Raw genomic sequence first — 20,820 nt, 5'->3', positions numbered from 1 at the left:
AGGCTGCCTGCTTGTGTTCTTGACCTCTCCACATCCAGCACCCCCCCTGTGACCCCCCCCAACACAATTCCCTGGTGGTCCAGAGGACCCCCTCATCCCTCCCTACATTTCCCACCCCCCTCACACCAAGCAAAAATGGCCTTGGTAGCCTAGTGACTCCCCTCCGCACCCTCCTGACCTCCCTAACAATCACGAATGGCCCTGGTGACCTAGTGACCCCCCCTCCCCTGCCTTCCCCATCCCATCCTGTACCTTCTTAAAAGGTTGGAGGCAGAAGCAATACCTCCTGCCTCGGGCACCACCTTTTCTAAAATGGCAGCACCTAGCCTCTGCTTGTTGCACTCTGGGATGCGCTGGGCGGGGCTAAGTACCATTCGCCTTAAATGGTGCTTAGCTCTGCCCAGTGCATCCCAGAATGCAATGGGCAGGGGCTGGGTGCCATTATTTTGGAAGAGGCAGCACCCGAAGCAGAGGTGTTGCTCCTGCCCTCCTGCCTCCAACCTTTTAAGAAAGTATGAGACAGGATGGGAAGGGGAGGGGGGGGGGGTCATTAGACCACCAAGGCCATTCTTGATTGGTGCAGGGGAAGGGGTTTGGGAGGATGTTCAAGCTTCTCCTATTGACCTTCAAGTGCACTCAATCTGCAGCCCCCCTTTACATCTCTACCCTCCTCTCCCCGTATGTTCCCACCCGTAACCTCCGCTCTCAGGACAAATCACTACTATCTGTACCCTTCTCTACCACCGCTAACTCCAGACTCCGCCCCTTCTGCCTCGCATCACCTTATGCCTGGAACAGACTTCCCGAGCCCATACGCCATGCGCCCTCCCTGCCCATCTTCAAGTCCTTACTCATAGCCCATCTCTTCTCCCTTGCTTTTGGCGCCTAACCACCTTCCCTACATAGTTTATAACCTTTAGATTGTAAGCTACCTACATTGACTACATAAGTTGTAAGTTACCTACACTGACTACATAGTTTGTAACCTTTAGATTGTAAGCTCTCTTGAGCAGGGACTGTCCTTGCCCATGCTAACCTTGTACAGCGCTGCGTAACCCTGGCAGCGCTATAGAAATGCTAAGTAGTAGTAGTAGTAGTAGATGTGGGGGGAAGTCATTAGGCCGCCAGGGCCATTCTTGATTGGTGTAGGTCAGGTCAGCGGGGAGTGTCGGGGGTCGGGTCTGCATCATAGCTGTCAAATGCATTTATTTATTCATATTTAGCACACAGCTATTTATCTGAAGAGACTGCAGGCAGGTTACAAAGTAATAAACAATGAGATATATCATAAGACAAATAATAAACATTGAGATACATCATTAGATAATAAAGCTACAGGAATAAGCAGAGAACCATGACCCACACCCACAGAAAGACCTCAGGAGAAAAGAGGGTCTGAAGCAGTTTCTTAGCATGCAAATAACCCGGTTGTCGTTCCAGCCATGAGGAATGAGGATGAAAAAGCCCATTTCCTGGTAGACATCAGCTGAACGTTTTAAAGGAGGGTCCTTTGAGATGAACAGTGTCAATGCGTAGGACTATAAAATGCTAAACCAGCTTTGTAAATAAGTGGTATCACCATCCTGAAATGCTTTGCATGTCAGACAGTTGATCTTAAGCCTGAAATGATACGATACTTGCAACTTCAGTAACTGAGCAAGAGCCAGGGGCATGAATCCCCTGTAACCACAGCCAAACTGTGAGCAGCAGCGTTCGGAACTAACTGGAGGCAACAAATCTGTGTAGATGGTGACCCAATTAAAAGGGAATTGCAAAAGTCAACTGTAGTAATAATGTTTGGACTACACTGAAAAAAATCCACAACAGGCTGGGTGGGGCAACTGGACAGACTGAATGTTATTGTTAAAATATTTTGATCATTTTATCCCTACCATGCTGTAAAGTACTGCTTTATGGTGTGGGGGGGGGGGGATCTATGGAGGAGTAGCCTATTGATTAGTACAGTGGCCTGAGAACCAGGGGAATGGGCTCAATTCCCACTGCAGCAAGTCACTTAACCCTCCGTTGCCCCAGGTACAAAATATGTACCTGTATATAATATGTAAACCACTTTGATTGTAACCACAGAAAGTCCCACCCTTATGTGTTCAATCTGGATTTTTAGTAGTTTTGTAGCGGGAAATTCCAGGAATAACATGTATAGAATGTTTGTAGGTTTGGGAAGCTTGCCAGGTGCCCTTGGCCTGGATTGGCCGCTGTCGGGGACAGGATGCTGGGCTCGATGGACCCTTGGTCTTTTCCCAGTGTGGCATTACTTATGTACTTATGTCCTCTACTTGGCTCACTTTTATTACATAGAGCAGTGATTTAACCTATTGTGATGTCATAGTGGCTCATTCCACCAATAAGAGCCAACCTCATTAGTGATGTCACAATGGCTTGATTGTATAGAATGTTTGTACGTTTGGGAAGCTCGCCAGGTGCCCTTGGCCTGGATTGGCCGCTGTCGGGGACAGGATGCTGGGCTCGATGGACCCTTGGTCTTTTCCCAGTGTGGCATTACTTATGTACTTAATTTTGTAGGAGCATGTCTAAGTGAGAATTTCAAAAAGACACCTATTTTTGTGAAGGCAACCTAGATGCCTTTTATAAATAGCCTCTCACAGCCAGCCCCAGCAGCATGCACACGCCCTTGTACAAATTTACACTGCTCCAAAAAAGTGTAAATATGTGCGTGCACTCCGTGTGTACTCAGGTATTCTTTTGTAAATAAGTGTGTACCTCATAACTCTGCCTCTGCTCTGCCCAAACTATCACCTTGGGAACACCTTCATGTGTACACAGCCTCACAGTTATAAAAGCCCTTTTCTGCGTGTAAACAGGTTCTACATGTGGAAACAGCTTCATACAATGTACCTTAATGAGGGCAATTTTCATAGCTATTTACCTGTGGAAACTGGAAGTTGAAAGGTGCCCTCTTCCTCTGTTGGCAAAAGTATCCACGCTGTTTGATGGAATGGGGACTTGGCCTGGAGGTGTGGAGGGGGTGGAGCTGGCCAGCTGTGTGCAAGGATTTCAGCCACTGCTGTTCATGTTTTTGCAGATTCTTCTTCCTATACAAATATTCATGAAAATGAATTTGCAATACTTATAGGGATTTCAAGCTGTTTCTGTGGGTAAAAAGCAATTTACCTATGTAAATCAGCCGTCACCAAATTGCTTTTCCTCAGTGCAGCTAAAAATCTGTCCCTTGTTCTACAATTCAAATAGGCTTAGCACATTTAGGTGAGGTGTTCCTGAGGTTGTTTTTAGGTCGGGGAGGAAAAGTACACATGCAGATTCTCAAGTTTAAGTGCAGATGGGATGGGAGACCATAAAGAGAGAGAGAGAGAGACAAAAGAAACACCACAGAGTAGGATGAGGGAAGAGAAACCAGAGTCAAAGGAGAAAAGTCACAGAAACAGAGGGTGAGAGAAGAAATATCTCAGGGAAAGAAGGGAGAGATTACATGATAGGGAAGAAATGAGAGTATTCTGAAGAAATCTTAGCGGGGCTGGAGGTCTCCTGGTGACAGGAAAAGGAGAGAAGAGAGACCACAGAGAATGGGAAGAAATGAGAGTATTCTGAAGAAATCTTAGCGGGGCTGGAGGTCTCCTGAGATTAGGGTTTCCCTAATGGCGCTCTCAGGGAAGGTGCCCCTTATAGCTGTATTTCCCTGGTACATATATCCAAAGAAGGAATTGTAGCACTCAGCAGGGATCCAGCAAGGCGATAATGCAAATAATGAAGCAGAGGATGCATTTGAAGTGACCAAAAACAAAATGTAGGATTCAGGCAAAAAAGGTTTAAAAAGCAACAGATGAGTTCATTGGGTCAGATTGGAAAAAAGCTCATCAAAGGATTTAATATTCTGCAACCAGAAAAGGGAGGAAAAAAGCCACAAAAAATAATGGTGAAAACAAACTTGTGCTAGGACTGCCCGGTGGCGCAATGGCACTTTGCTTTGATTATGATTCCCAGCTCAGGTCATCGGCTTCCTGGTTCAACTGGGGCTGAGGAGGCTGGAGTAGCATTCACTGTCCCCATAGGGATGAGAAAGGGAGTCTTCCTTAGCATTCTCACCAGACCAGTCCAGAACCTGAGGGTTGTGTTGACAACCGGTAAATGGAAACAGAGAGCAATGAATTATGAACTCTGCCTTACAAGGGCACTTCAGACCAAAAAAGAGGCACTAAGTGTCTTGCAGCACTAGAACAGAGCAACACTAAAGCAGACACTGTGAAGTCCAAAAGAGTCTTTATTCAAACAAATCCCGACGTGGCCACATTTCACCAAATAGGCTGCATCGGGGGTAAACATAAACAACTAACCAGGGTCACACAAGATTTACCCCGGCAGAGAAGCTGTTGCTCTGCCCTCTGTGGATAATAAGCTTCATTCAAGTCATCTTGGATGCTCAGTTTTTCTGCCAGGGTAAATCTTCTGTGACCCTGGTTAGTTGTTTATGTTTACCCCTGATGCAGCCTATTTGGTGAAATGTGGCCACATCGGGATTTGTTTGAATAAAGACTCTTTTGGACTTCAAAGTATCTGCTTTGGTGTTGCTGTATAAGGGCACTATTCAGCTTGTACTCCTCAGCATTTCTCTGTCTTCTGCAGATGGTGAGGTGTGGACGTTTCAGTTCCTGGAATGCTCTGAGAGGCTAGTTCCTGGGTCATCGGGCACTAGTAGGACGTAGGACCTATGATGGCAGGGTTTTCAAAGGAGCTGTGATGCATGACCACAGGATCTTTGCTGTGATTACTGGGCTGATTTGGAGAAGGATATAAAATGGGGAAAAAATCCCAGGGTATCCCTGAGGGTTTATGGCGCTGGATCTTGGTATTGGTGCCTGAAGTTTCAGGACATCTGTGCTTTTTACAAGCTGTATGAGGACTCTCTTTTCTTGTCTGTGTGCATTATTGTGCCAAAATCATAAAGATGACCCTTAAGACTAGAATATATAGCTCTAAAATGAGGGTGTTAAGTGAGCAAGAGATGACCCTGTGCTTTCCTGCCCTGTCCAGGCTGATCCAGCATACCAAGAACCTGATGGACTCCGAGGAGAAGTTGTGCATCAAGGTGCTAAGGACCCTGCAGCAGATGCTTGTGAAGAAGAACAGCTATGGAGACAGGGTGAGCAACAACTCAGGAAGACCGCACAGGATGGTGATGCAGAGGGATCACATGGCGAGACTGTGGGGAGACAGCATGAGCAGCGACCCAGGGAGACTTTGCAGGAGTGTGTTTGCATGGTGCAGGTCGCTCTTACCTCATTGCAAGATCTTTTGAGATTTGTGAATCAATTTATCTCTCTTTGGTGACAGGGCAATGCTTTGAGGAAAATGCTTATGGCGAATTATCTGCAAACCAAGAAATCCAGCCCTAAAGGAGAAGTGATAGACACTGGGATTGGAGGTGAGAAACACTGGCAATCAAACTGTATGTCCTGTCTCTTTCTGACTTTCTAGTGTTCCTCTCTCTTTCTTTTCTCTTTTTCTCAATACCTTCTTACGGTCTTCATTCTGGGAAAATAATGTTCTAGCAGGCTGCACTGGGAGAAAGATCACAGAGAGAGTGTATATGTGTACTTTCCCTTTGAAACGTTTTGCAGCTACCAGCTCCTGCTTTCTCTGCAGGTAGAATTTTGCTGGAAAAGTGGGTGCAAAGACTTGAAGAAGTAATCTAGGCACCTGTTTTTTCTTGCTGAACCTAAACAAGAATGCCTCTGTCTCTTCTCCAAGGAGGTGTGACTTGGCAGCACATTGTTTTCGAGGAGTGGGGTCTGCTTGTTGCAGTCATTCCCAGCCTCCCTGATGTGATACGTTCCACATAAAAACTTCTGATTATTGCCCCCACGAAAAAGCAGGTTCAGAATCTACAGGTTCTTGAAAGGGCCTAGTGTAGTATTTGCAGTGTTGTGTTTTTGTAGGTAGGGTTGTTGCTGTTCTGGGAGTCAGTGCTGTTTAGGTATGGCAGGTCGTGTTGGATCACAAAGTGCCAGGTAGTGAAGAAAGTTGTACAGAGTTTCTGTGTACTTGTTTTTTTGTGCAGCAAAGCCAGACAAAAACAGCGAAGTGGTCAATGGATGGCAGAAGATTCTTTACTGATATGCAAATGTCGCCACACGGACCATGTTTCGGCCCAAAGGCCTGCCTCAGGAGTCAAAAGATCTTCCAGGAGAATCACTTGGCAGTGTTTCACTAGATGATATTTCTGCTTGTGCTTAGATATTTTTGTAACCATTGTGATCTTAGTGTTACATTGTACTACTGATCCAGATATCTTTTGACTCCTGAGGCAGGCCTTCGGGCTGAAACACGGTCCATGTCGAGTAATTTGCATATTCAATAAAGAATCTTCTGCCATCCATTGTCCGCTTTGCTGTTTTTGTCTGGTTTTGCTGTACTGTGGAGAGTGTCTTCCTTGTTTGTTTGTTTTTTTTTTGCTTTGTTTTTTTGTGCATACATACCCCACATAATGTCAGAGTGGCTGTTTTCTGGACAATTTGCAGTCCACTCTGAATCTTGCATCCATGGGCCTGCAAGCTCAGCTTTAAAGGGAAATGCCCCACAGAGTTTTCCCTTTGAAAATTTTTTGCCTGACAGGGACATTGGGATCATAAATATTCAAATAGTTTGTGGGTGGTCCGTCTTCACCGGGTCATATTTGCAAGGATTTAAAGGTAAACTCCATACGTGTAGTTCGCCATGACAGTCGCAGTTCCACTCCTTTTTCCTCTTTTGAAAAGGGCTTTCTCTCTAGCTAAACATCCATTTCCAAAGGCAAGTGCTCCCTGTATTCTCTCAGAATCAGGAAGTGTGAAGTACACAAGAATGGAAGTGACATCAGATCCAACCAGTGAAACTGTGAACAGCAGCTCTGCATACAGGGCTGGATTGAAATTTTGTGGTGGTGGGGGCTGATGCTGGGGGGATGTGAGGTGTAGTCGGAGAAGATCTGTCTCAGAATATGAGAGGTTCAGGACATCCTCAACATTTCCCCCCCTCCCCCCTCTCTCTCTCTAGGCCAGGACCACGACTGGTCCCTCATTGCTGCGATTCAGTGCAAGCTGGACAGGGAGGGGGCCACCAAGCTGGTAGCGGACCTTATCATGAACTCCAAGAATGACAAGATTTTCCAGGAAAGCATCCTGTTGGCTATCCGATTGCTGGAAGGGGGAAATACAGAGATACAGGTAAAGTGGAAAGTATTAGTGAAACCGGTTGGGGGGGGGGAGGCATAGATACAGGTACAACAGAAGGTACCACTTTAACCAGGAAGTACACAGGTACAGTGAAAAATACCACTATAACCAGGGGTTCACAAAGCTTCAGGTAGGATGAAAGGTACCACTACAACCAGGAGGAGAGATACAAGTAGGTTGAAAGTACCCCAACTGGACACAGATGCAAGTAGGAAGGAAGACAGAGTGGGAGCAATACAGAGATTAATGTAAGGTAGAAGATAGCACTACAGTCGGGTGAGGTGAGGGCAGTTGCAAATATGATGGAAGACACAAGGACAGCCACAGGGAGCGCAGATAGGTAGCATGAATGGTACCTTTAGACCTAGGGAAACGTGGAGATAGAGGAGGATGGAAGGTTCCATTAGACGCAGGGGGGATGCAGGTAAAGGACAATTGAAAGATCTTTCGTCAGCCAGGAATGGGAGCAAAGACAGGAGGGATGGAGGAAACCAAACTCATGTACTATGAGGACCCTAGAAGTGAGACAGGGCTAGTGAGGGGACATGTAAGCTAACTCTCTGTGCTGGAGTCTGACCCTTGTGACTTGACTCTGCAGAATTCCTTTTATAACTTGATGAAAGGAGACAACAAGTCTGAGAAATTCTTCAAGGTGCTGCACGATCGGATAAAGAGCGCCCAGCAGGAGATCAAATCCACGGTGTCTGTGAACATGAATGACCTGGGAAGCAAGTCTCGAGAGGAAAGAGAGACCAGCAATGAGGCCGCCCCCGCCGCCGCTGCGTCCAAAGGTGAGTAGCAAGAGAATAGGACAAGAAATTGCCAGAGACCCTGCTCCAGGCTGGAACTGGAATTTATGGGGAGAGAAACTTTCAGACAAGTTTACAAACGTGTTTTGAAAATTGTTTCTCACTGTCCTCCCCGAAAAGGGTAAAGGGGGGGATGTAGATTGGAGAAGGAAAAGTATCTATGGAGCTTTCACTGAGAAGTACAAAAAAACAGAAGAAACCAGTCTTCGCAAAAAACACCAAAAAAGCAAAACAGCGAAGATGACTAACAAAAACAAAAATAATCCAAAATTTAAAAAAAGATCAAATTTGTATTTAAAAATTCAAATACATAAAAGAATTAAAAAATGAAAAAGACGACACTTGTTTATAAAAAAATTAAAACACTTTATTAATTAAAGGATAGCAGGGAGAAGACTCCTGACACAGGCCTGCATGGCCGAAACACAGCTGTGTCGAGTCCCTTTCTCCCTGCTATCCTTTAATTAATAAAGTGTTTTAATTTTTTATAAACAAGTGTCGTCTTTTTCATTTTTTAATTCTTTTATGTATTTGTATTTTTAAATACAAATTTGATCTTTTTTTAAATTTTGGATTATTTTTGTTTTTGTTACTCGCTTTCACTGAGAAACCTCTGGACACGCTTTCACATTTTCACACATGCACTGTGCACCTTATTTCTCTGCCAGCAAGAATAGTCAAAGATCACATAATTATGGGTCATTTTCTTTGAAGAATAGCAGTTACAGGTAGGTAATGACCCTTGTTTGCTTTGCTAGCCTCTGATGTATTGGTTTTAGTATGTTGGTATTGCTTTAGAGAACAGAAATTGCATTTGGAATATTGGGTCGGCCAGTAAAAGAAGGGAGAGAGGAACAGTCATCCATCAGCTTCAACTGAAATGTGAATTTCTGCTCTTTGTGGCATTCTGACCCTTTAGTGATGATATTAAAGCCATCAGGGCAATTCTCTTAGACATGTAATAGCGAAGGCCATGGCACATGAGCCCAGCCTGCTTCTTCTACTGCTTACAGCACAGGCTCCAAGATTCACAGCAATTACCAGTGAACTCTAGGAAGGCTGAGGAGATGAAGAACTGTCTTTATTCAGTCTGAGGCCTGTACCAAAGGTCAAATTTCCCTCCTGAAATTTGACCAGCCTGCAGATTGGGAGTTTGCTCAGGTAGGCAGGATTTCACATGGGGCTGTATTTGATGTTGTAATAACAAATGCTGAATTTCTTCTCAGGGCGCAATAACCACTTGCTGGCAGTGAATGGCCATTCCCGCCATGCCATAAGCACTGCCTTCCGGAAGGAGGCTGGAGACCACGGCGAGAGCAATGAGATGGGGCCTGTGGTACTGATCATGGAACCCATCCTCCGCTTCCTTCAGCTTTTGTGTGAGAACCACAACCCTGACCTGCAGGTGAATGACCACAGAGTCCAGTGCCAAGTGTCCTCTGTGTAGAACAGACAGGGTTAAATTTAGGTTTATAGTGACTACTACTACTACTACTTAGCATTTCTATAGCGCTGCTAGGGTTACGCAGCGCTGTACAATTTTAAACAAGGGGAAGGACAGTCCCTGCTCAAGAGAGCTTACAATCTAAAGGTAATAAACTATGTAGTCAGTGTAGGTATCATGAATGGGGAAGGTGGTTAGGCGCCAAAAGCAAGGTCTGTCATCAAATGTGGCCAGGGCTGTCCCAGCCGTTAGGCAAAACTAGGCAGTCACCCAAGGTAGCAGTTTCTTGGGGAGATGGCCATATATGTGTTTCCAGTGTATTTTGCTGTAAAGCTTGCTGTTATATATTATAAATCATTCTAACGTTCCTTATATTGCAACAATAAGTGTATAAGGAGAATCAGAAGATATATATATATATATATATATATATATATATATATATATACAGTGGGGGAAATAAGTATTTGATCCCTTGCTGATTTTGTAAGTTTGCCCACTGACAAAGACATGAGCAGCCCATAATTGAAGGGTAGGTTATTGGTAACAGTGAGAGATAGCACATCACAAATTAAATCCGGAAAATCACATTGTGGAAAGTATATGAATTTATTTGCATTCTGCAGAGGGAAATAAGTATTTGATCCCCCACCAACCAGTAAGAGATCTGGCCCCTACAGACCAGGTAGATGCTCCAAATCAACTCGTTACCTGCATGACAGACAGCTGTCGGCAATGGTCACCTGTATGAAAGACACCTGTCCACAGACTCAGTGAATCAGTCAGACTCTAACCTCTACAAAATGGCCAAGAGCAAGGAGCTGTCTAAGGATGTCAGGGACAAGATCATACACCTGCACAAGGCTGGAATGGGCTACAAAACCATCAGTAAGACGCTGGGCGAGAAGGAGACAACTGTTGGTGCCATAGTAAGAAAATGGAAGAAGTACAAAATGACTGTCAATCGACAAAGATCTGGGGCTCCACGCAAAATCTCACCTCGTGGGGTATCCTTGATCATGAGGAAGGTTAGAAATCAGCCTACAACTACAAGGGGGGAACTTGTCAATGATCTCAAGGCAGCTGGGACCACTGTCACCACGAAAACCATTGGTAACACATTACGACATAACGGATTGCAATCCTGCAGTGCCCGCAAGGTCCCCCTGCTCCGGAAGGCACATGTGACGGCCCGTCTGAAGTTTGCCAGTGAACACCTGGATGATGCCGAGAGTGATTGAGAGAAGGTGCTGTGGTCAGATGAGACAAAAATTGAGCTCTTTGGCATGAACTCAACTCGCCGTGTTTGGAGGAAGAGAAATGCTGCCTATGACCCAAAGAACACCGTCCCCACTGTCAAGCATGGAGGTGGAAATGTTATGTTTTGGGGGTGTTTCTCTGCTAAGGGCACAGGACTACTTCACCGCATCAATGGGAGAATGGATGGGGCCATGTACCGTACAATTCTGAGTGACAACCTCCTTCCCTCCGCCAGGGCCTTAAAAATGGGTCGTGGCTGGGTCTTCCAGCACGACAGTGACCCAAAACATACAGCCAAGGCAACAAAGGAGTGGCTCAGGAAGAAGCACATTAGGGTCATGGAGTGGCCTAGCCAGTCACCAGACCTTAATCCCATTGAAAACTTATGGAGGGAGCTGAAGCTGCGAGTTGCCAAGCGACAGCCCAGAACTCTTAATGATTTAGAGATGATCTGCAAAGAGGAGTGGACCAAAATTCCTCCTGACATGTGTGCAAACCTCATCATCAACTACAGAAGACGTCTGACCGCTGTGCTTGCCAACAAGGGTTTTGCCACCAAGTATTAGGTCTTGTTTGCCAGAGGGATTAAATACTTATTTCCCTCTGCAGAATGCAAATAAATTCATATACTTTCCACACTGTGATTTTCCGGATTTAATTTGTGATGTGCTATCTCTCACTGTTACCAATAACCTACCCTTCAATTATGGGCTGCTCATGTCTTTGTCAGTGGGCAAACTTACAAAATCAGAAAGGGATCAAATACTTATTTCCCCCACTGTATATATATATATATATATATATATATATATATATATATATATATATATATCAAAAATGCAAAAAAAACCTCTTCAAGCAAAGTTAATATTAGCAGTGTTGGAATCAAGCATTTATAACAAAAATCAAGCTTATAATATTATAAAGACAGCCCAGAAATAAATTCTAAAATGGAAGGAAAAGACCTGGTCTATGGCATTGCCAACGCATAAGTCAGTTACTTCATCGGCATAAAAAACCTTCCAAAGAATTTTCTTAGGCTTCTTTTTACTTAATACTTCAAGTGTTTAAATATTTTACAAAAATGCAGAGCTTATCAGAAATTTAAAGTAATCACGGTTCCACCGACGGTGGCCAGCGTTTTGCTTTGCGCTCATCAAAGGTGGAGTGGACCAGGTATTTAAATGGCATACATTCACTTCGTGCTCCTGCAGTCTTTATAGTATTAAAAGTTTGATTCTTGTTATAAATGCTTGATTCCTATTCTGCTAGTATTTACTTTGCTTGAAGAGTTCTTGTGCATGAATTGTTGGATCCCCACGTCAGATAGCAGTTGATTTTCAGATCGTGGCTGTTGGAGCAGTGTCAGCGGTCATTACTATTTAGTGTGCCAGACAGAATTGACTTGCTGATATGTTCGTTTGCAGAGTATAAGAATCAGCTCCTTGCAGCCTTCCACCCAGGTGTATGAGGTGCCCTGGGTGAACTTCAGCCATGTGGTCCCCCTCAGTTAACTTTTAGGTCTGTTGGCTCCTCCACTCCCCCAAGGTTTTGATAATTAAACTCAACAGTTACGATCATCTCAATGCCATTACTAAAGTGGTCCTGTGAAGGTGCAAGAGTACTCACTGATGAGTACTCTTTGAGTTTGTGTGGCTGCCAGGACCTGTTGTATTCCTTCAACCGAAATTGCTCTTTGCTGCCTTCAAGAAAGTGCTGCCCTAGGCAATTGCCTAGTTCTTCTAATAGTTGAGCCGGTCCTGCTTCTACCCCATGGAAAGGGCCTCATTTACTGTTGTGTGGACTCACAGGGCTTTGCTCCCCTAAGCACGGGCTTAATCTCTCTTGGCTTTTGGGACCTTGCGCGTCAGTATTTTCCTTCCTTGCAGGATTTTCTACGGAACCAGAACAACAAGACGAATTACAACTTGGTGTGTGAGACTCTGCAGTTCCTGGACATAATGTGTGGCAGCACCACAGGAGGCCTGGGGCTGCTTGGCCTTTACATCAATGAGAACAATGTGCCCCTCATCATCCAGACATTGGAGACCCTGACCGAGTACTGCCAGGGCCCCTGCCATGAGAATCAAGTACGGTACTGCTGGAGCTCAGACTGGTCTATCAGCTGTTTTCCACCCTTATGGCTTGTGTCTATGTGCATTTCACATACCTCTATCTGAATGTGTTCTATTCCTTTTAGTGCATGAATGTGTATTCCACATACCTGTAATATGTACACGTGAGCATCATGTTTGTAATACATCCCAATGCGGTTCACTCCCTTTCTACATCAAGAACGCTGGTTACCTGTGGCCCATAGGATAACGTACAAGATTTTGGACCTTACCCATAAGATCTACCACACAGATCAACCATTGTACCTTTCCCGCCTCCTGATCCCCTGTGTTCCCTCCTGATCTCTTAGATCTTCACAGCAAAATCGCTTAACAATTCCCACTTCTCGCATCATAGCTCTAGACACTATACAAGTTCACGTTTTTAGTGTAACAGCTCCTACTTTATAGACTTCGTTCCCATTATCTATAAGGCTTCAACCTTCCCAGTCAAGTTTCAAATCAGCCACAACTAATTGCATTCATATTCCTCCTGCCTTCGCCCTTTTGGAAGAAGGGGGCCACCATCCACTACTGAAACATCTTAACCCTATGGCTATTCTGTCTCTTTGGCTCTTTCCTGTTGATATTTGTAGTTTACTTTTCTTTCTTTAGGTTGGATTTTATTTATTTATTTATTGCATCTGTATCCCACATTTTCCCACCTCTTTGCAGGCTCAATGTGGCTTACAATACGTCATGAATAGTGGAAATAAGAAGAGAATAGACGTTTGGTATTACAGAAGGATTTTGGGTTACATGATAATGAAAAACATGATAGTAATATAACAAGAGAACATTTTAAGACAGTTTTGGATACATGTGGGGGAGTTCACATATGTTAATCTTTGTGGTATGTCCTGTTAAAGAGATGGGTCTTCAGTAGTTTGCGAAAGTTGGTTAGATCATAGATCGTTTTTAGGTTGCGCGGCAGCGCATTCCAAATTTGTGTGCTCATATATGAAAAGGTTGATGCGTGCATTAGTTTGAATTTTAGACCTTTACAGTTAGGGAAATGAAGATTAAGGAATGTTTGAGATGCGTTTTAAGCATTCCTGGGTGGTAAGTCTGTCAAGTCTGACATGTAGGCTGGGGCTTCGCCGTGGATGATTTTGTGAACTAGAGTACATATTTTGAACGTGATGCGTTCTTTGAGTGGGAGCCAGTGTAACTTTTCTCGTAGGGGATTAGCACTTTCATATTTTGATTTTTCTGATTATGAGTCTGGCTGCTGTATTCTGGGCTGTCTGGAGTTTTTTGAGTATTTGCTCTTTGCAGCCAGTGTAGAGTGCATTACAATAGTCTAGGTGACTGAGTACCAATGATTGTACCAGGTTACGGAAGACGGTCCTTGGGAAGTATTGTCTTACTCTTTTTATTGATATAATTGTAAACCGCTCAGGCAGTTCGCTCTTGGGCAGTATATCAAGCTATAGATAAACTTGAAACTTAATGTGTGTGTTACATATGAAGACAAAGCATGAATATGTGTATGTAGCACATACCTGTACTGTACTCATGCATACTCTACTTGTAATGTACATATATGTGGCCTTGTTGTACATACATGTCTGCCTGTTTGTAACATACATATTTTCCACAGAGCTGTATCGTAACTCATGAGTCCAATGGGATTGACATCATCGCTGCTCTTGTCCTGAATGACATCAGCCCCCTGTGCAAGTATCGCATGGACCTGGTGCTGCAGCTGAAGGTAAAAGGTCGTACGTGCATGTACGTGTGAGAGAAAAGCTGTATGTAGGTGTACTCATCCATACGTTGTCTGTAGGTGTGCATGTGTGTGAGAGATGCATACGATTGCGTGTATGTCACAAGTGAAACTCGGGTGAAGTCACCCAGAGAGTGGAGGGGGAGGAGTATTATTTACCAAGTACAGTTGCTGGCTTGCAGTGTTAGCTGGGTGTAGCTAGGAAGCACTAACCTTTCACCTAGGTGTCTGTTTCCAGGACAACGCCTCCAAGTTGCTACTGGCACTGATGGAAAGCCGCCATGACAGCGAGAACGCAGAGAGAATTCTCATCAGCCTCCGGCCCCAGGAACTGGTAGGAAATGTGGGATGTGAATTATGGAAGCTAGAGCAAGGCTTCATCATTGGCGCAGAATCCCCGGCATCTCTTGGGATGGCGTATCATATTCCATAGCTGTGATACCTTACACTGCCTTTGCTGGGGACCATGTATCATGTTTCATGAAAGTAATACATTATATCGCTCCTCTCTATGCTTTTCCCTAGGAAAAAAGTCCCCATATAAAAAACAGGCACCCCTGGCAACTTCAGAGTACACCTATGCATTTGCTTTGAAAACTGGTACAAAGTACTCACAGGCTTTGTCCCGCTGTGAACAGTTTGAAAATTGCCCCCACCCCGTGCATGTGTGACATGCACAGATGGCAGAGCCAGGGAGCTCGAAAGGAGATCCTTTGTGACCTGTAGTCGTATGACATGTGTGGATAACCTGACTTGGTCTAGTCTTTTTGCCACATCCTGCACTGACCACCGATAGATCAGTGGCGAGGAGCAGGTTCATCCATTTCCACTTTGTATTGGTTATGCACACTTCTCTTCTCTAAATTCCCACTGCTTACCCCCAACCAGCGTTAAAGAATGCTGTTACAGATGCGCTTTTTAATCTTTTTAAGTTCCCTAAATTCATGTCTTGCTCTTGGTGGACAATCCCTCACAGGTCGATGTGATTAAGAAGGCCTACTATGAGGAAAATGAATGTGAGAACTCAGAAGTCTCTCCCCGGGAAGTTGGACATAACATCTATATCTTAGCATTGCAGGTGAGTACCTCAAGGTTGGTCCCAAGCACTGGTATTGAAGATCAGTAACCTGGATGTGGTTCCTGGGGATTGACGCCAAGGGTGATATTAAGAACTTGTACTTGGGATTTAGGTAAAGGAGTCATTATGGAGGGGTTGGTCTTTAGGGACTGTTACTGAGAGTTGGCACCAAGAGGTCAGCTATCAGTTAGTACTAAGGGTCTGAACTCGGGTTGAAAACTAGACTGAGTACTTGCCATTTCTTTGGCAAGCACCTCATTGTGGGTAGTGCAAAATACGACCATTACCATTGAGCTCTGAGATTGAGCCATGTGACTGATGTGCTCCATCTACCCCAGCTGATTGCAGTGTACCTACTCGTGCCAACCTGATGTCAGACCTGCCCCCTCCCTACTGATGACTTCTAGGAAAGCAGCTTGCGCATAAAAGAGTGACCTTAAAGGGGGTATCCCTTTTGGAAGCCTCTTCAGAAGTGACCATAGATTCAGAAGCTTGGGGTCTTTTTTGATAATTCACTAGGGTTGTTGAGTTGGCTTGAGCTGTATGAGGGTTTGTAAAGGTGGGTTGTTTTGTTTAACTGCCAAAAGTTGTGAAAACAACCTACGACCACCTAAACTTCAGGAAATCATTAAAAGACCTACCTGTTCAAAAAGGCATACCCCGCCAACCCAACATAAATGCCTGCACTCTGCAACACAACATAACCAAAGCTTGTGCTGGACACTAAATAATCTTTCCTCTCCTTGATTCCCATTGTAACTGAAACATTTGTCCCTTACTCAACCATAATACCACCTGTATTTGTTTCTTTACCGGACTGGTGAATGCCTGTACGGTACTATGTAAGCCACATTGAGCCTGCAAATAGGTGGGAAAATGTGGGATACAAATGTAACAAATAAATAAATAAATAAATTGCCTTATCTGATATGAATTATTTGATTGGCTAGATTGTAATCCATCCTGCTCTAATGATAATGAAGTCAATGGAGTCACAGTTTTCTAAACTGCTACGGGATTATTTATTGATTTAAAATTTTAGGATTGCATTTTTCTACATATTACTGTATTTTATTGATGGATTGTTATTATGGTATATTTTATTTTATTATTTTGTGTGACAAAACCATTTTGGATTAGGCTTTTGTTCAACGAAGGCAGTATATAGTAATATTGTAACATAAAATGATAACTCACACACACGTGGTCACAGAGTTGGACAATTTGAAAAAGACTCACCAGAAATCTGCTGGATTCAAATTTCATTGCATTTGGGCTGTCTCTACACTGCTTAAGAGTTCCAGATAACTCTGGCACTGTGCTCTTTCTCTGAAACTTGGCCTAAAATTTTCTTCCTGTAGGATGTTCTCAGATTAGCTGTGAATAGGTAATATTGCCAGCTGCAATAGCCACAGCTGGAAGAATTTTCTATGCTCCTAACCATGGAGAAGCTTGAACTGGACTGTCCTACATCCAGGTATTGACTTGGCATGAAAAATCTCCCCTCAAAAAGCGTTTCTGACAGTCTAAATAAATAAAATCCATAGTGGATGTGTTTGACTGCAGATTTCCTCTTATGGTGCCCTTATTTTTCAGGTGTTACAGTGTTTTTGAGGAGCTGAGATCTCTGAGCTTGTTGCATGGCCGTGACCTCCACCACTTTCCCTTTGTCTTTCCAGCTCTCTCGTCACAATAAGCATCTGCAGCATCTCCTGAAGCCTGTGAAACGCATCCAGGAAGAGGAGGAGAGCATTTCGTCCATGGTAGGGCTCCATGGCATCGCCTTCCAGTACTGCCAAGAAGTAGCCTTAACCCCACACTAGCAAGTTTTGTTTCTGTTTTTTTTTGTTGTTTTTGTTTAGGGGTGGGGGGGGGGGGGGTTACCCAATAATCTTCCTCCTGTTCTTTTCAGCAGCTTGCTCAATCCGAACCAGGCCTGGGATCTAGTGTTCCTTCATTCACTACTACCTGGGGATGTTTCCCTGTTTTATATTTTTTTCTGCCTTCCAACCCAACCCAGTCCAGTCATCGTTTATGAGACTGTTCTTAACACTACCGGCAGTGAGACCCTGCAAGATATCTTTAGGTCAGGGCTTCTCAACCCTCTCCTGGAGGCACACTTAGCCAGTTGGGTTTTTAGGCTTTCTATAACGAATATGCATGAGAAATTTCCAGTATGTTTAAGCCAGAAATGGGCAACCTACTGCCTGCCACTGAATTTTATTCAGCCCACATGACTGTGGGAAGCATAAGTGTAAGAATGGGATGGGGGGGGGGGGTGAGGGGGAAGCCACGGATGTCATGACAACTTCAAATTTTCCTTCCCTGCTTCCCTCACCCATGAGATTTCTAATTCCTTACCTCCCTCGCTCAGGGTGGCGAATCTACAATTGCTTTTTGTGAGACCAGCTGGCACTGGGCTTTGAACATCTGTCCATTCTCAGTGCCTGCCAGCTGCTGCCCCCTCTGATGCAGGATGTTTGGAGGGGGCAGAAACTGGCGGGCTTTGAACATTTGCTGATGCTCAAGGCTCCATGCCATCCAGCCGCACAAAACGTAGGTTGGATGCCCTGGGGGAGGGAGGTAAGGAATTAAAACAGCTCACGGGGAGGGGGAGGTGAAAAGAAGGAGAGGGATGCTAGAGACTGGGGGGAGAGGATAAAGCAAGAGAGAAATATTAGACACCGGTGAGGGAGGGGAGGGAAGGAGAGAAATGTTAGACAATGGGGAGGGGGGAAAGGAAGGGAAGGAAAGAGATACCATCCTCTAGGGATAGTACTGACATTCATATGGCCTTCTGTGTATAAAGGTTGCCTACCCCTGATCTAAGTTTATCTCATTGCATATTCATTGTGGTAATCCTGAAAACCCGACTAGTTGTACCTCCAGGAGAGGATTGGGAAGCACTGCTTTAGACTGATATTCAAAGAGCTTTGAGCACCTGACTTTAAGATGCCTATTTTCAACTAATCTTAGACATCTAAACTTTGGGCTAAAAATAGGTGCCTGACTTTATCTTTAGGAACTTAAAACTGAGAAGCCCAAATATTTAAAATGATTTACCCAGGTCCTGCCCAGTTGCTAATACTCAGCAGTACTTAACCAGATCATACTGCTGAACACTAGCACTGACCATTGTGGCATGATCTGAGTCAGGGTAGACCTAGAAATGATCTGTGCACCACAGATACTCAATGTCAATGCCCAGACAGCTAAGCGGACATTTTGGACCACATATAATACAAACCTAGTTATCAGCCGATCAGGTACCTAAATTTCATCCAGTTAATTGATTCATTTAATGTTAGGTGCCCAGGACTTGAAATGAGCACTGAACATTCCCCCCAAACTAGCCTTGTTTACTTGGCAGCATGAACTGGGCATCTGTATCCAGTTAACTTGAATATGCTACATCGCTTAGGTACCATTGAACGTTCCTGGTTCCAGTTAACCAGACAAAGATATTTACTTAGGAGCCCTTTTAGTAAGCCGCAGTAAAAAGTGGCCAGCGCTAGTTTTGGTGCGTGGAATTGGTGCACTCTGGGCTATTTTTTACCGTGGTGCAGGGGCGTAGCCAGACCTCATGGTGGGAGGGGGCCAGAGCCCGAGGTTGGGGGCACATTTTCAGTGCCAACCCGCCACCCCCCCACCACCACCACCACGCCTCACCTCCTTGCCCCCCCCCCCGCCTCGCCCCCCCCACCTCGCCTCGCCTCACTACCCCTCACAAACGAATACCTTTGCTGGCGGGGGTCCGCAATCCCCACCAGCCGAAGCCTTCTTCAGCGCCAGTCTCTGGCGCAGCCGCGTTCGCTGCCCTGCTCTTCTTTCTTCTTGCTCCTCCTGTGCACGCGGGCGCTGGTCAGTTTCACATAAAGGAGCGTCAGCGTGCACAGGAGGAGGAGGAAGAAGAAAGAAGAGCAGGGCAGCGAACGCGGCTGCGCCGGAGACTGACGCTGAAGAAGGCTTCAGCTGGCGGGGGTTGGGGACCCCCGCCAGGTAAACCAGGGGCCCGGATTAAATTTGCAGGGGCCCAGGCCCCCGTGGCCTCCCCGTAGCTACGCCCCTGCCATGGTGGGAAAAAGGCCTTTTTCTAAAAAAATAGGACAGTAAATGACCGTGCTCTAATATTAAAATTAGTGCGTGGCTGTTTACTGCTTGAGCCCTTACTACCACCTATTTAGAAGACACTACTCGTTTGGTAGTCAGGCAGTGCGTGGCAATGTGGCCATGCTGCCCCCCCCCCCCCCCCCCCCCCCACGGTAGAAAATACTGCGGGAAACTGTGCGCACCAACTTTGGAACTTCCACCAGGCACCCATGCTACCTCGGCAGTAGGGTCGATTTGGCGCACACTACCAGAGCAGTAGCCCTATCGTGGCTTAGTAAAAGGGCCCCTTAAATTTCTTAAGACGACCTCTGCTGGGAGCCAGACTTGTCCCACTAAGCTAACCAGTCAGTGCTGTCCTGTTAAACTCCAGAAACTGTTTTTATTTCTTCTATTTTATGCAATTTAATTGAATGATAACTGTTTCATAGAAACGGTATAAAACGTTTAATAAATAAATACAATAATCACACACCCAGAAATGCTTCAAACTCTGTCTTTACATAAATGGGTAAATTTCACCAACCAACCAAATCAGTAACTAGGAGGCTGATATTCAGACCGTGGGAGGGAGCCCAGCTAACTCCTGTGGTCAGCGGTTAGCTCAGATATTCCATGCCGGGCCATTTCTGATGACCGTCATTGAGTATCTGGTTTATTTTTAGCTGGCTTAAGGTTAATTAGCTATGTGATATTCGAAGATAGCCAGTTAACTTTAAACCAGCTAAAGGTATACCAGCTATTTAAGCTGCCCGATGTGGCCGCTTACGGTAGCCAGATATGACTGGAATATTCAGGGATAGACGGCTATATTGCGCAATATAGCCAGTTATCTCCTAGGGGGCGCTAACTGGAAATATTCAGCAGGGGATAACCAGCTGTCCCATGCTGAATATCGCTGGATAGCCGGTCAAGTGCCGTTTAACCATCCAGGTTTGAATATCCGGGATAGGTCTTTTGACCATCAGTCTGCTAATGACCTTGGGTATACTTTAGGGGTCACTGGCCTTACTAAACTAGTATTTAGGGTGCTATGTTACACCCCTATGAATGGGCTCTGGCTTCTGCCTG

General features: G+C 44.9%; 1 protein-coding gene across 3 annotated transcripts in view; it reads left to right on the top strand.

The window, feature by feature from the left end:
• ITPR3 (inositol 1,4,5-trisphosphate receptor type 3) overlaps nt 1–20,820 on the top strand; it is a 251,892-nt gene that overhangs the window by 207,830 nt on the left and 23,242 nt on the right. For all 3 annotated transcript variants that reach the window (XM_030220428.1, XM_030220427.1, XM_030220426.1), the window contains exons 37-46: nt 5,029–5,137; nt 5,329–5,419; nt 7,030–7,199; nt 7,807–7,999; nt 9,244–9,422; nt 12,611–12,811; nt 14,439–14,549; nt 14,803–14,898; nt 15,541–15,642; nt 17,322–17,405. In XM_030220428.1, the coding sequence (XP_030076288.1) occupies nt 5,029–5,137; nt 5,329–5,419; nt 7,030–7,199; nt 7,807–7,999; nt 9,244–9,422; nt 12,611–12,811; nt 14,439–14,549; nt 14,803–14,898; nt 15,541–15,642; nt 17,322–17,405 (1,336 nt within the window). The remainder of the gene's footprint in view (nt 1–5,028; nt 5,138–5,328; nt 5,420–7,029; nt 7,200–7,806; nt 8,000–9,243; nt 9,423–12,610; nt 12,812–14,438; nt 14,550–14,802; nt 14,899–15,540; nt 15,643–17,321; nt 17,406–20,820) is intronic.

Source organism: Microcaecilia unicolor, chromosome 12 (assembly GCF_901765095.1).
Source record: "Microcaecilia unicolor chromosome 12, aMicUni1.1, whole genome shotgun sequence".
In the NCBI taxonomy this organism is placed as follows: domain Eukaryota; kingdom Metazoa; phylum Chordata; class Amphibia; order Gymnophiona; family Siphonopidae; genus Microcaecilia; species Microcaecilia unicolor.
This window is presented reverse-complemented; position numbering and strand designations above follow the sequence as displayed.